Genomic DNA, 13,538 nt, shown 5'->3' on the forward strand with positions numbered 1-13,538 from the left:
TATAGATAAATGTTAGATGCATAATTTTAGACATCAGAAATTTGGTGAGATTAATCCCATCCACTTACAAACAGATCTGTATCTGTTTAAATAAAGCATTTAGGCTCTTTTGTTCAGTCAAACTCTTTCAGGATACAATAGTGGGGGGGCTTTGTGTGTGCGTTTTGTTGTTTTGTATTTAAAGATGTCTTCAAAATATTTCTTAAAGTGACTAAAAGTTTCAAAACACTGAAACTCCAAAAGTTTCTTGAGAGTAAATAGTGGGCTTGAAGTTCTTCCAATTAATTTTTTATCACGAAGCTGCTGTAGAAAATGTTTCTATTATTCAAGACGTCCATCCAGTGTCCCCTTTAAAACAGGAAACTTGTTCCATTGTTGGTGTGTTTTTTACTGTTCCATTGTTTTCTTGACCACCTAAAAATATCAGTGACATAATTAATAATTGTAAACATTTTATTTTTTGTGTGCATCATTTAATAATGAAAAATTTCTGTGTATTAATTTAGCATTATAACTAAATTAATGTAAAAGAAATAATAATTGATGGCAATTTGGGGACTGTTCAGTTTGGAGTCCAGCAACAAAAATATACCAAGGTTCTTATTACACTCTGTTTTCTGTTGTATCATTAAAGTACAAGTACTGCTCTGAAAATAAGGCCTCCTATTTTGTTATGCCACCCCACAGCACCAGAAGCAGATTTTGGTGTTATGTCAGTGGAGGTTGAGCCTTCTGCTAATACTCTGATATTCTGTTACTTCTTTGTTGCTGTGTGACCGATGGCAGCAGAGAGGCACTCTGACAGAATGATGTCTGATGTGGAAGTGCATATTAAGCAAATGCATGTAAACGAATTCCCCCAAGATGAAAAAAATAGCACCCACTGACATTCATCGATGCTTGGAGACTAACCAGTGGATGTGAGCATAGTGGAGTGGTGAGTGGTGAGTTTCAGCAGTGGTATCAGCGATGTGAAAGAAAAGTCATGTTCAAGATGGCCATGTGCAGGTATTACACCATGAAACAGAGTGTCTGCATCACTTCATCCACATGAATTTGTGGATTATAATCAGGGAAATGTGCACAAGGCTGGTTATCAGCTTCAATATGTTGAAACAAAGGTGGCCATGTTGGAATATTTAAAAGTTTGCACGCATGCTCACACAGGAACAGAAACAGGACCTACTGAGCCACTCTGAGATCAGTTTTCTGAGTTTTCTGGATTGCATCATTTCTGGCAATGAGATGTGTTTTCACCACTACAAGCTAAAATAAAAAAAGCAGAGTAAGGAGTGATAATTGTAATTCTCCACTGAAGAAAAAGTTCAAGATGCAGCCTTCAGCAGGTAAAGTGATGTGCAATATCTTTTGGGATAGAAAAGGTGTGATTCTTTTATATTTCTTGGAACCCAGGCAAACCATCAGCTCTCACTTTTACACTGCAACATTGACCAAGCTGAGGGATTGAACTTCCTGTGGTAGGTCAGGACCTTTATCTTACAAGAAGATGCAAGGCCCCATGTCAGTTTGAAGACCATGAAGCATATAGCCAGTTTTGTCTGGACTATCCTACCACACACACAGTATGCTCTGGATTTGGCTCCTTCTGATTTCCATCTGTTTGAGCTGATGAATTAGGGACTGCATGGGCAACATTTTCCTACCAATGATACTATCATAGCAGCTGAGAAACAGTGGGTCATCTCTATTGGTGAAGATTTTTATGGTCATGATATGCAGGTTCTCGTTCATTGCTGGCAAAATGCATACCTAATTGTGTAAAATAAGAGTTTTGTAGCTTAGAATTTGCTCTAATAGTGATACTGTGTTCTTCGTATAGGAGGCATTACTTTTGGAGCAACCTACATATATTTTGATCTTGGAGACATTCAAAGTCCGGTTGAACTAGGCTCTGAGAAAGCTTATCTAGCTGTAGATGTCCCTGTTCCTTGCACAGGAGTTTGACTAAATCAATTTTAAGGGTCCCTTACAACTCAAACAATTCTATGATTCTGTTATTCTATGACTCTATGATTCTATAATTCAACTTCAGCAGGAAAAACTCAGTTCATATAGTTACCACTTGTCTGCAGATGTACTTTAAGATACTCTAGAGAAAATCTAAAATCCCTTAAGAATAGAACAGAAAAGAATGGCATTTTTTATTTTAATGATTTAAAACCATATGATATAATATATTGTAATATATTACCTTCATTTCCATTTCAAACTTTTGCATTATTTCCTCTGAATGCTGACTTATCTCTCTAGAGCATACATCCTTATAGTCTTCTGGGCAGTTCCAGTAATTATGTAGTTAAATGACAAATACATATCACAGTAAATATCTTAAATTAGAAATAGTAATTCCTAAAATAGAAATCATAGCCATTCCTCTTTCCCTGTCTAGACCACCAAAACCACTGTGTGTTGCAAAATAATTAAAAAAAAAAACAAGCAAAATATTGGAAAATTATTCCTTCTCAGAAGAGCCAATGTATTAAATTCATGCAGTGGATATTTTGTAAGATTTTTCGGTAGTCTATTCTCTATACTATTCTCTGAGTTCTGTAATTCCCATTGTGTTCAATGCCTGAATGTTAAGCTAGAGGGTATTCTGGATCTGTCTACCTTGAACACACATTGAAATAGATAGACACATTGTACACAATACATCTGATTTTAAAATGATAAAGACACCAGAGAAAAGATGAGCAAAGAGAAACAAATATGAAAATGAAGTCCCAGGCTTATAAATTCATATAATAATTAATTAAAATGAATATAGCTGGAGGTGTTTCATGGGATATTATATGGCATTACCACAATATGAATTTAAATGCTACTGCTGTTCTCTGTTTTCTTATATAAAAAATAAATTAGCCTTCTCTGAATTGATGAAAGGATTTCTCACCTGTCAAGACTACATAAGGACAATCTCTTTTAATCCAGTTGGGGATTTCCCCAGTCTGGATACAATCAAAAACTATCTTCTCTGTTTCAGCAAATTCTAATTCAGACTTTGCTCTCCCAAGATTTCTGAAAAGCTTCATAGAGAACTGTGTCCTGTTGCTGTTCAAAATAAAATGAAGACTTTGTGAGAAACTAATTATTAAAACTACAAGAAGGGTGCAATTACGAAAAGTATGAGGAAGAAACATTCTGAAAAATGTAGAAAAAGAAGTTGTTGATACTATAACAGTCTTGCCAAATAAGCTTATTTCAGTATATTTTATAACACACTGGTTAAAATTTGCATAAGACAGATATGCTGAATTGTTTTCCTGCTCTTTATAAGGTGTTTTTAAGCTCCTTGATTTAATTTTTTAATATAATTATAGAATACATTGATTGTTTTTTTCAATTTCAAAACCATGCATGAAAATTATAATAAGATTCTTTAAAATGTATTTTCTCAGTATGGAAACAACTCATTACTTTTTTAATATTATTTCTATCTTTATTAACACTCCTACATACCTTTTGTCATCCCTACGTTCATTTCCATAAAGCACTTCATAGGACGAAATGTCAGCCTGAGCTTTATTAAAGGCTTCTTTCCAACCAGCCCTTTCAACCTCATTCTTCCTGACAAGCTGATTGATGTACTGCTGTGCCTCAGGGACATCACAGTATAAGGTGTGAACCTACCATGGATCAAAAATAAGATTAAATTTTCTGCAAAACTGTTTGCAAATCATGTTTTTCAGATAAGAACTGAAAGAACAGAAAAATACTGTTTTTTCCATGATTTCATTTTTGAGTTTCACTAATTTATATATTAAAATAATCCCTTAAAAAGAGTATTCAGATTGGTGTAATCAGATTTCTGTAGGTCCATTTTCAGTGAGGGTCTAGATTTCTTTAATTACATGTGTAATTCTGAAAATTTCATTTAGCCTTTAAATCAATATGCATAAAATAGCTTTTCTATTTTTTAACACTAAATATAATTAATTAAAATACACATTTTTCCAAATTGAACTTCTTTGTAAACTCAGCAAATCATTTTTCACTTTTACGGTCTCTGAGTTCCGACCTTCTTAGCTAGATTTTTCAAGAATACTAGGACTGTAATTTCAGGTTTCACTGCATTGTTATATCTTCTTTCACTTTCTAGGAGCTCAGTAACTTCTCTTTCTCGTTTCCGTAAAGACTCCTGTATCTTTTGCAGTATGATGTGTGCTTGCCACAGAGGTCCCATTTCCACCGAGTTTTCAGACTTCTCTTCATTAGCTCCCTGGGAGGCCACAAAGATATATTTTAAAATGTTAATGCAAAATCTGTTCATCAGAATGAATTTTCCAAGATATTAATGATCAAGTTAGAGCACAAATGGAAAAAAATCTAAAAGAAGTAGATGTTGCTTACTTCCAATGTTTGGTGTACAGTTTTTACAATTCATACTAGAGATGTTCAAAAGATTTTGTAGTAAAATGTATACTAGCATTATAATGAAGATAACAGCACACTATTTGGTTCCAGAAGAATTAGACTTCATTTTCTTACTATAGTATTTTAATAATTTATCACCAATTTATCATTCTCAAAGCACATATAAATTTCCCATATTTTTTGTTGTCAGTCTTCTAGCTTCCTTCAGCCTTTCTAGAATTAGTCAGTCTGACATATTTTGAAACAACTGGAATAATTATAAACCAACCAATTTCATTTCCATTGTGTTACTCACTTGTTCTGCTTTTGATTTTAAAATGAGCACATCTGCTTTTTCCAAGTCTTCGGTCTTTTCAGATTTGTGCTGAAGAATTTTGATCTGGAAATCCACATGGTCTGACACTCTTTCCACATACAGACTGATATTGTGAAATTCCTGCAAAGCTATATTGAAACCAGTAGAAGATGTAATCAAGAAAAAGTTGAGCATTTCTATGACTATGCACTGGCTGCAATATTGTCTAAGTGTACTAAATTGTCTCCATTAAGAAATCAAGAATTTGTAATGCACAAATTAATTATGACAATCAAGAATTCTGTTAGAATATTCTATTCAAATGTTGAAGTCTACACAAAATTCTTCCTGACTGTAATAATCCAGTTATACTAAAGAGTTTGGAGTTATGATAGACATTTCTGGCTCTAAAATTCTTTAATTTAACCTGAAATACAGTATTGTAATGGAAAAGCTTATACAGATTTTGTCTGGTATAATCCACAGCATAAGAAAAATAGGAGGGAAAATAGGAAGATCGAGAAATTTCATGTCCAAAATACAAAACTCACTCAATGTGTGTTGGGCATAAAGATGACTGATTTTTTTAGACAGATTTTCAAGGATCCTGACCTGAAAGGCAAGAAAAGAGGAGAGAAAGACATCAGTTTTTGTATTTCCTTTGTGAGTATACATGTAAAAATTAATAACAGTGGAATAATGTTGCCACTGATAGTCGCATCCTAGAGAAATGAGCAGTAACAGGTTGTTGCTATAAAAGAAAATATAAAAGAAGAAAAGCAGAGACTTCTCAGACTTTACCATTTTCACAAGAAAATTAACCAAAATGTCCAATACTTACATTTGCCCACATTGCAAGAATTAAAGAGATAAAAATTACAGAGTAAGTCTCACAAAAATTTGAAAAATAAAATCCTTTGCACACACAGTCTAAAGTCAGCACAGAAGGAAAGTTTCTTTGCTTCAGATCTTGATAGTACTACCTGGTGTCATAAAAGAGGTTCTTTCTTCCTGTATATCTTAGAACATTATAACTTCACCACTTGCTATTCTTTCTTAAAATATAATATGCTACATTTCAAGAATTTGTAAAAAACTATAGTCTTCACTGTTTGTCAACTGGGAATCAGCTAATATTGGAGATATATCATAAAACATAGGAGAAAAAAAAAATTAAATACTGATGACATTCAAAATTCCATCAAAAGATGGTGCTGCATTGTAAAAAAATACTCCTTCCTATTTTTCACTCCGAAATGCTATAGGAATCTGCACTCTATTTCAAAATTTGAGTCTGATTTTTAGACTTTTCTTCCTTCAAAAGAGTGTCAACATGATCCTGAATATATGCCCTATTGTAGTACAGTGACAGTTGATTGATATACAGACTATGATTTCAAAATTACAGAAATACTTACATATTTTATGCATAATAATATATATATATAGAAAATAACAGACAATAATTAAATGCTCATAGATTATATTAGAAAAAGAAAAAAAAAAGTTATTTTCTCCAGTAACAAGAAATTCAGAATGTATGGTATACATGTAATTCAGAAGAGAGGTATAAAATAGGTAAATCTGAAAAATACCCTTGCATTTATTTGGAAAGCAATTCTTGACAAGATATCACTAAGAAACTAGCAGGTCAAACTGGGCAAAATTCTGTAACACACAAATCAAATTGAAAATCACTTTAAATTGTTATTTCCACAGATAAATGTAGCTTAATTTACAGAAGGAATACATACTGGAATATTTATAAGGTTATGGCTTTTCTGTGTATGGAGCCAAAATTGGCACTTCACAGTCCATGTTAGTGATTTCATATTAGGGAAGAAACTGGACTCTGATATAACCAGGAATAAATTAAATTATTTTAATGTGCATTTTGGGCTCAGTCCTGAAAGCATGCTGGGCACAGAAGTACTGACATAAGCAGCCTATTTAACTGTTTAAGAACATAACCTTTTATTGAAAGTGCACAACACTGAGCATTTCATGACCATTAAATGAAATACAACTTTTTTTTGTTTGTTTTCAGAACTAAAAACAAATACGTTCTACATTGAGTAATGTTGTTTTGTTAGTGTATCAAGACAACTGTTGATAAAGGAATTAACTGCCTACATGTTATTGTCTGGTGTTACAGCCTCAAGATCTTCCCAGGTTAAATAACTCACGGATGTCTGACCTTTTGGCTTTCCTAAGCTGCACTGAATGAAGAGAAACTGATGAAAGCTCCATCTACAAGTGCTGCTCCAAAATTAATACTACCTAATTATTTCCAAGGAAACTACAACCAATACAAAGAACACAGTAGTCTCAGAGCAAATTCTCAACTACAAAACAACTTTTTTTTTTTTTTTTTTTCAAAATAGTCAATACCATTGGCTATGCATTTTCTCTAGCAATGAAAAAGAACCTGCACTGGTGAGAAAGTTCAGCCTCAACTGCCATACAGCCAACATCTGCCTCTGATGTTGTGGAACAACATAATGCAATAGAAGGCATTACTTTCAGAGCAGCCCTCATAAAATATATAAGGTAGTTCATATATGTAAGTAATAAAACTTGAAGTTTTAGCATTTTTTATTAAAATATATTAAAAACAGACTAACAAAAATATATTTTGGTATTTTTGTGAAATTAATGCATCAGTCTGGTTCAGTGGCAGTGATTGCAATTCTCAGTGAATTCTTAAGATGTCTGGTGAAATTTTATTCTTCCTGTACTTCATCCTTGAAAACAATTGTTCACAAATGTTCATACTGCCAAAAAAATGACAAAATGAATGAGCCATGATTGTAAACCAAATGATATTTCTCTCTGGTAAGAGACTGATAAAGAGATGTGAACAAATTTTTCATTACAGCTCTATGCATTCCATTTGAAAATTTTCAAATGTATGCCTACTGGAAATAGAGTCACAAATAAACAAAAATAATTTCTTTTTTGCAATCCTGAAACCTCAAATTCATTTATCAAAATGGAAAGCATGGCTGCATGTTTTTCACTTTTCACAGGACTGACAATTTGAAATGCATAAAATTATTTGCCATAACTTAAGCTGGCATTACACTGTACCCTCCCCATGCCCTGGAGCCCATGCAGCTGGGCCACTCTGTGGGGCAGAGCTGCCACTGTGATAGCATGAGGTATTGCATGGCTACAGCGTGAGCTGTATCAGACTGCACGTGGCCCATGAGGCCCATGAGCAACATTGGTTGGATGTGCCTGAAATAGCTCATCTCCCCTATTTCCCCAACCCTGCCCTTAAAAGAATTATTATAATGAAAAAAAAAAATAATAAGGGGAGAGTGCTGTGCTCTTGCAACACACATTTATTTTACCCAAGGCCTTTTTTTTTGTTTGTTTGTTTTGTTTTTAGTTCTTTTGCTTCTGTAATAAACAGAAATATCTGACAATGATCAATGACTCAGTAAGAACAAAGTTTGAGTATTACTAAATCGTCTGACAATGTGACTGCAATACAGTTTGGCCACAATAAGAAGAAGGGTGGAAACGATGTTTTAACCCACTGCTGTAGCTACTTGCTCTTACAGTTCACTGCTTTCTGCAGGCTTTTTCTGCATCTGCTGCCATCTCAGATCATTAGTAAACTGATACTGCATTATTAGAAAGAAATATTGCAAATATGCCCCTTTTTCCTGGGAAACATTATGCAAGTTATTTTTTGCTGCTTAGGTCAACGAGCTGCTTTACATTGTTGTGATAGATGAAGACTTTGTGTATTTTTTATATCATTTGCTAAATTAAAAAATTAAAAAACAACAAAAACCAACTCTGCTGTGATTTTACAATTATTGAAAAGACATGAGAAGTGAAAAAGACTGAGAAATGACAATTACAGTTTTTAGTGGAAAAATAACATAGAACAAAATCCTGTACATCTTCTTCATTGGCATCTAATGACCTCCAAATTACTTTTATTCCCTGAAATAAAACAAGTGTCTAGCAATTAATCTTGGCTGATTTAGTTGTACATATCTAAAGACAAATTGTTGTCTTAGACTGCCTTAGACTGTTGGGAACAGCATGAACTAGAAATGAAAATGAGGGCACAGTTTAACTTCATGAAGAAAAAACAAACCAGCTGTTTTCACCTTTTTTTCTTCCCATTTCTCTGTTTGTTGTTTCATTTGATGAAGAAGATCTTCCTTCTCTTGGCTCAGTTGACTGTTAATTTCCCTCAGGCTCTGAAAGAAATAGAATAAGGCAGTGTTCGTTTTTCAAAAAGGTCTTCAGTATTTATTTATTTGATTGTTTTAGTTTTTCCTCCACACAAGTTGAGAAATTTGAACATTTGAACTAGAGCATGCAGAAATTTTTGCTTGGTTGTAGAATATAAAGAATGGGATAAACCTTAATTCTGGTAATTTCTGGTCATCGCTAAAAAAGCATTAGATATCCTTAATACTCAGTGAACGTCTTTATTTTCCTTCATAAAAACATAATTGTTCTCAAGTGTATAAGCAAAATAGTATGGGAGAACTTAACACCAAGTATTCATCACAGAACTGAAGATATGAAAACTGTTCTGAAAATGTACTGTGTAAGGTTTTACTCATCTCCAGATGAAGACAGCTATGGTTTTGTAGTAGTTTCTCAAATTATATCTTCAGTTTGTCACTGAAAAGAAAACACAACTTCTACAATCTCTTTCTGCATCACCCATATGTTTCTGTTGCTCTTATTCTTCTATTAAAATTCACTTCTTGTTTACCTTAGCTAGATTTTGCCAGTATTGTCTGTTCTTGTTCATCAGCTCTCGGTAAGCTTCTAATTGAGATTTCAGACTCCTCATTTTGTCACCATACAGTTTTACAGTAGTTACAGTCTGCTCCTATATTAGAAAAGATTATTGAGAAAATGAATTCAGAGTGAAAACAGGAAAGTGAAAACATGAATAACATTTATACAATAGCAAAATATTACTTTTCCTTCTCCAATTCTTTTTTTTTTTTTTTTAATCTGCAAATTTTTTGTGTTGCTCACAAGAGGCTAGTATCTTCACAGGACGTAAGCTTAAGGCAAAAAATCCTGCTCAGGTAATCATTTTTTCTCCTGCATTTTGCAGAAGCCACAAGTCTTTCGAAGAGCAGACCCTAATGAATTCTCTCTAGGCATGGCTAAGCAATTTTAAACAAATTTAGCTTTTCTAAGAAAATAAAAGATGGGAAGTTAAAGATACGAGCAGTATAGAAAATAGCTCAGCAAAAGAATCTTTCTAAATAAGGCAATGGAATTGTATAATAAATGCATATACATATATATATAAATATATATATTTTATATACATATAAATGCATATACAATAAATAAATTTATTCTATAATAAATCAGAAAGCTTAAGAAGTAGGGATATTTCCAGTGCTTCCATGAACTACTTCGCTCTCAAAGATTTTAACTAAAAACATATTATAGTCCCTATGATTCTGTCTGTGCTCAGTAGAGAAATAAATTTGGAATCTTTGGAAGTGTGTACCCTCTGGACAGAATGAAATTTATTTTTATGAAAAACATACATGTAAACAGCTACCAAATGGCTGTCTTGATCTTCATTGGCAAAGAAAAATAATCTGATGAATTAAAGTAGTGGAGGCTGAAGAAAAAGATTTCAGTACAATGTAGCCCAAAATGTACGTAATTCAGATCTGGGGAGAATTACCGACTAATGAAATGCACAAATGCTTCCACTAGGGAAAGCATGGTACTGTGGAGTTATAGTCACAAGAGTGGAGCCTATGGATCCTTACTGTAGCCTTGTGGACATTTACAGGTGGAAGGCCTCTGTGATTTTCTAAACCACATTTACATAACACTAAAAGAAAAAACTGAAACATCCATGGAGACCTGTGTCTGGGTCTGAATGCTGAAAGAACCAGTTATATGAGCATTACTTTGTGTGTCAACCAAGATTCAAAGAAAAGGAAACAATCTTATTCATATTTTGGAAACAACTTGAATTATTCTACTTGTATAATGCTTTACTATGAAATGTTTTTTGGGGTTGTTTTCCGGTAAATTTATCCTTATTGGGCTCATTAACTTCATGAACTTCACAAAAATTGTCATATACTAAGCTAAACAGAGAATGGATTTAAACCTTAAAGATGGAAAAGGAGCCAAGTGCAAAGGAAAAGAGAGCATGCCCACAGAGAAGGCTGAAATACCTTCTGCATTGGCAATGAGGCTTAGAACAGCCTTTTACAAAAAGATAATTCTTGACAGATCAATTCACACAGTTGTGTCAGTCATCAGAAGAAAGTGACATTTAACAGGAAAATTTATTAACTGAAAAGTCTGCAAATACATCAGCATAAATATTCAGAATGGGGAAGATACTAATGTATTAAAAAAAAATGAAGAAATAGCCATTTTTGGAGATTGGATGCAACGAGTAACTAAATGCAGTAGCAAATGTGAATGAAATAAATTTATTACCTAGTTTTGCCCTCTGCCTTAAAGACTGGATTGACTGTAAGGATCTTCCTCTGAGAAACAGTAAGGAGCAGGTTGAGGACCTGTGGGTTAGAATTTGGGATAGGACTAATAAAGGGCACCTGGTAGTAGGGGCCCACTACAGACCACCTGATCAAGGGGAGCCTGCTGACAATGCCTTCTTCCTTCAGCTGCAGAAGGCATCGTGCTCAGGCACTTCTCCTTGTCAACCACCCAGATATCTGCTGGGAAAACCGTACAGCAAGCTGCAAGAGATCCAGGAGACTTTCTGGAATATATGAATGATAACTTCTGGTTCGTGTGTTGGATAGACTGACCACAGGGGAAGCACTGCTGGATCAGGTGCTCATCAGTGCAGAGGAGATCATTAAAGAGGTTACAACTGGAGGCAGTTTAGGTTGCAGTGACCATGCCCCTTCTGAGTTTGTTATCTCAAGTAACGTAGTCCTGGCAAAGAGTGGGTTCAGGACCCTGAATTTTGGGAGAATGAACATCAGGATGTTTAAGGAATTGTTGCATGAGATCTCCTGGGAAGCTGTCCTTAGAGACAAAGAAATGGAAAAAAGCTGGCTACTCTCCAAGGATGCCCTCTAGGAGCACAAGAGCTCTCCATCCCTCAGAATGAGAAAGCAGGAAGCGGAGGCACAAAATCTGCTGGTCAGACAAAGGGAAAAGAACAGATTGTACAAGCTGTGGAAATAAGGGCATATTCTCCCCAGGGCATTCTGGGGAGAATACAGGGATGCTGTCCGGACTTGCAGAGAAGTGATTAGGAAAGCCAAGGATCAGATGGAACTGAACTTGGCAAGGGATGTTAAAAACACCAAGAAGAGATTCAATAGGTACAACAGCCAGAAGAGGCAGGCCAAAAAGAGTACACCTCCTTTGGTAAATGAGAAAGGATAACTGGCTATGACAGATATGGAGAAGGCTGAGGTAGTAGATGAGTTTTTGCCATGGTCTTCATTTACTGCCAGGATTCTTGTATTGTTCATGTCCCTGAAGCTCATATCCCTGGCCCTGTAGCTGGAAACTAGGGGAGTAAATCCTCCCTGCTCCCCCTCTGTAAGGGCAGAGTAAGTCTGAGACTGCCTCATGAGAATGAATATATGCAAGTCTATGGGGCCAGATGACTTGCATTCCAGAGTCCTAAATGAGCTGGCTGATGTGGTTGCTGAGTCACTTGACACCATATATGAATATATACCATATATTGTGACTGTTGGTTGAAGTCCCCAGGGACAGGAAAAATGGAAATGTCATTCCCATTTACAAGAAAGAGAGGAAAGAGGACCCAGGAACTACAGACCAGTGAGCCTCACCTCTGTGCCTGGAAAGATCGTGGAACAGGTTCTCCTAGAAGGCATGTTAAGGCACATGAGGGATGAACAGGTTATCTGAGATTGCCAGCATGGCAAGGTCATGCCTGACCAAACTAGTGGCCTTCTATGATGGAGTGACGACACTGGTGGACAAAGGGAAGGTACCCAATGTCATCTACCTGGACTCGGGCAAAATTTTTGATGTGGTCCCTCAATACATCTCTAAATTGGAGAGATACAGATTTGAGGAGTGGACTGTTCAGTGGATATTCGGTGGCTGGAAGGCCATAGGCAGAGGGTTATGTTGAATGGTTTTATGTGCACTTAGAGGCCAGTTATGAATGGTGTCCCCCAGGGGTCTGTCTTGGGACGGGTGCTTTTCAACATTTTCATCAATTATATTGATGTCAGGCTCGAGTGCACTCTCATTAAGTTTGCTGATGACACCAAGCTGAGTAGTGCAGTTGACACATTAGAAGGAAGTGAAACCATCCAGAGGGACTTTGAGAGGCTAGAAAGGAGGGGCCATGTAAGCCTAATGAGGTTTAATGTAGCAAAGTGCAAAATTTTGCACTTGGGTTCAAGTAAGCCCAGATATGTATACAGACAGAAAGAAGAACTCATTAATAGTATCCCTGTGGAGAAGGAGCTGGGGGTACTGGTGGATGGAAAACTAAACATTAGCCAACAATGTGCTCTTGTAGCTTGGAAGGCCAATGGTATTCTGGGCTCCATCAGAAGAGGGGTGGCCAGCAGGGACAGGGAGGTGATTGTCCCTCTCTACTCTGCCCTCGTGAGGTCCCATCTGAAGTACTGCATCCAGATCTGGGGCCCCTAGTACAAGAAAGATGTGGAGTTGTTAGAGAGGGTCCAGAGGAAGGTTTCAAAGATGATCAGAGGGCTGGAGCACCTCCCTTATGAAGACAGGCTGAGGGACCTGAGCTTGTTCAGCCTGGAGAAGGCTGCAGGGACACCTCACTGCAGTCTTCCAGTATTTAAAAGGGATTATAAACCGGAGGTGAATCAATTTCTCAAGA

General features: G+C 35.7%; 1 protein-coding gene across 1 annotated transcript; it reads right to left on the bottom strand.

Annotated features, from left to right (window-relative positions):
* Nucleotides 1-281: 281 nt before the first annotated feature.
* LOC122183423 lies at nt 282-11,218 on the bottom strand. Its single transcript, XM_042877319.1, has 9 exons — nt 11,162-11,218; nt 9,441-9,560; nt 8,821-8,913; nt 5,242-5,302; nt 4,664-4,839; nt 4,040-4,240; nt 3,481-3,647; nt 2,915-3,072; nt 282-414 (listed from the first exon to the last, which is right to left on the bottom strand). Exons 2-9 carry the CDS (start codon nt 9,519-9,521, stop codon nt 326-328), a joined length of 1,026 nt encoding a protein of 341 aa, XP_042733253.1. The 5' UTR covers nt 9,522-9,560; nt 11,162-11,218; the 3' UTR covers nt 282-325.
* Nucleotides 11,219-13,538: the final 2,320 nt, after the last annotated feature.

The sequence above is a fragment of the Lagopus leucura genome, unplaced genomic scaffold (genome assembly GCF_019238085.1).
Source record: "Lagopus leucura isolate 7727_CA_CO unplaced genomic scaffold, USGS_WTPT01 Super-Scaffold_100018, whole genome shotgun sequence".
Taxonomy (NCBI): domain Eukaryota; kingdom Metazoa; phylum Chordata; class Aves; order Galliformes; family Phasianidae; genus Lagopus; species Lagopus leucura.

Coding starts and splice junctions, on each gene's coding strand:
- LOC122183423 (XM_042877319.1), bottom strand. CDS start 9,521: ATGAGGAGTCTGAAATCTCAATTAGAAGCTTACCGAGAGCTGATGAAC. Junction 4,840..5,241: donor TTATGCCCAACACACATTGA/GTGAGTTTTGTA, acceptor GTTTCAATATAG/CTTTGCAGGAATTTCACAAT. Junction 415..2,914: donor TCCTTATGTAGTCTTGACAG/GTGAGAAATCCT, acceptor TGATATTTTTAG/GTGGTCAAGAAAACAATGGA.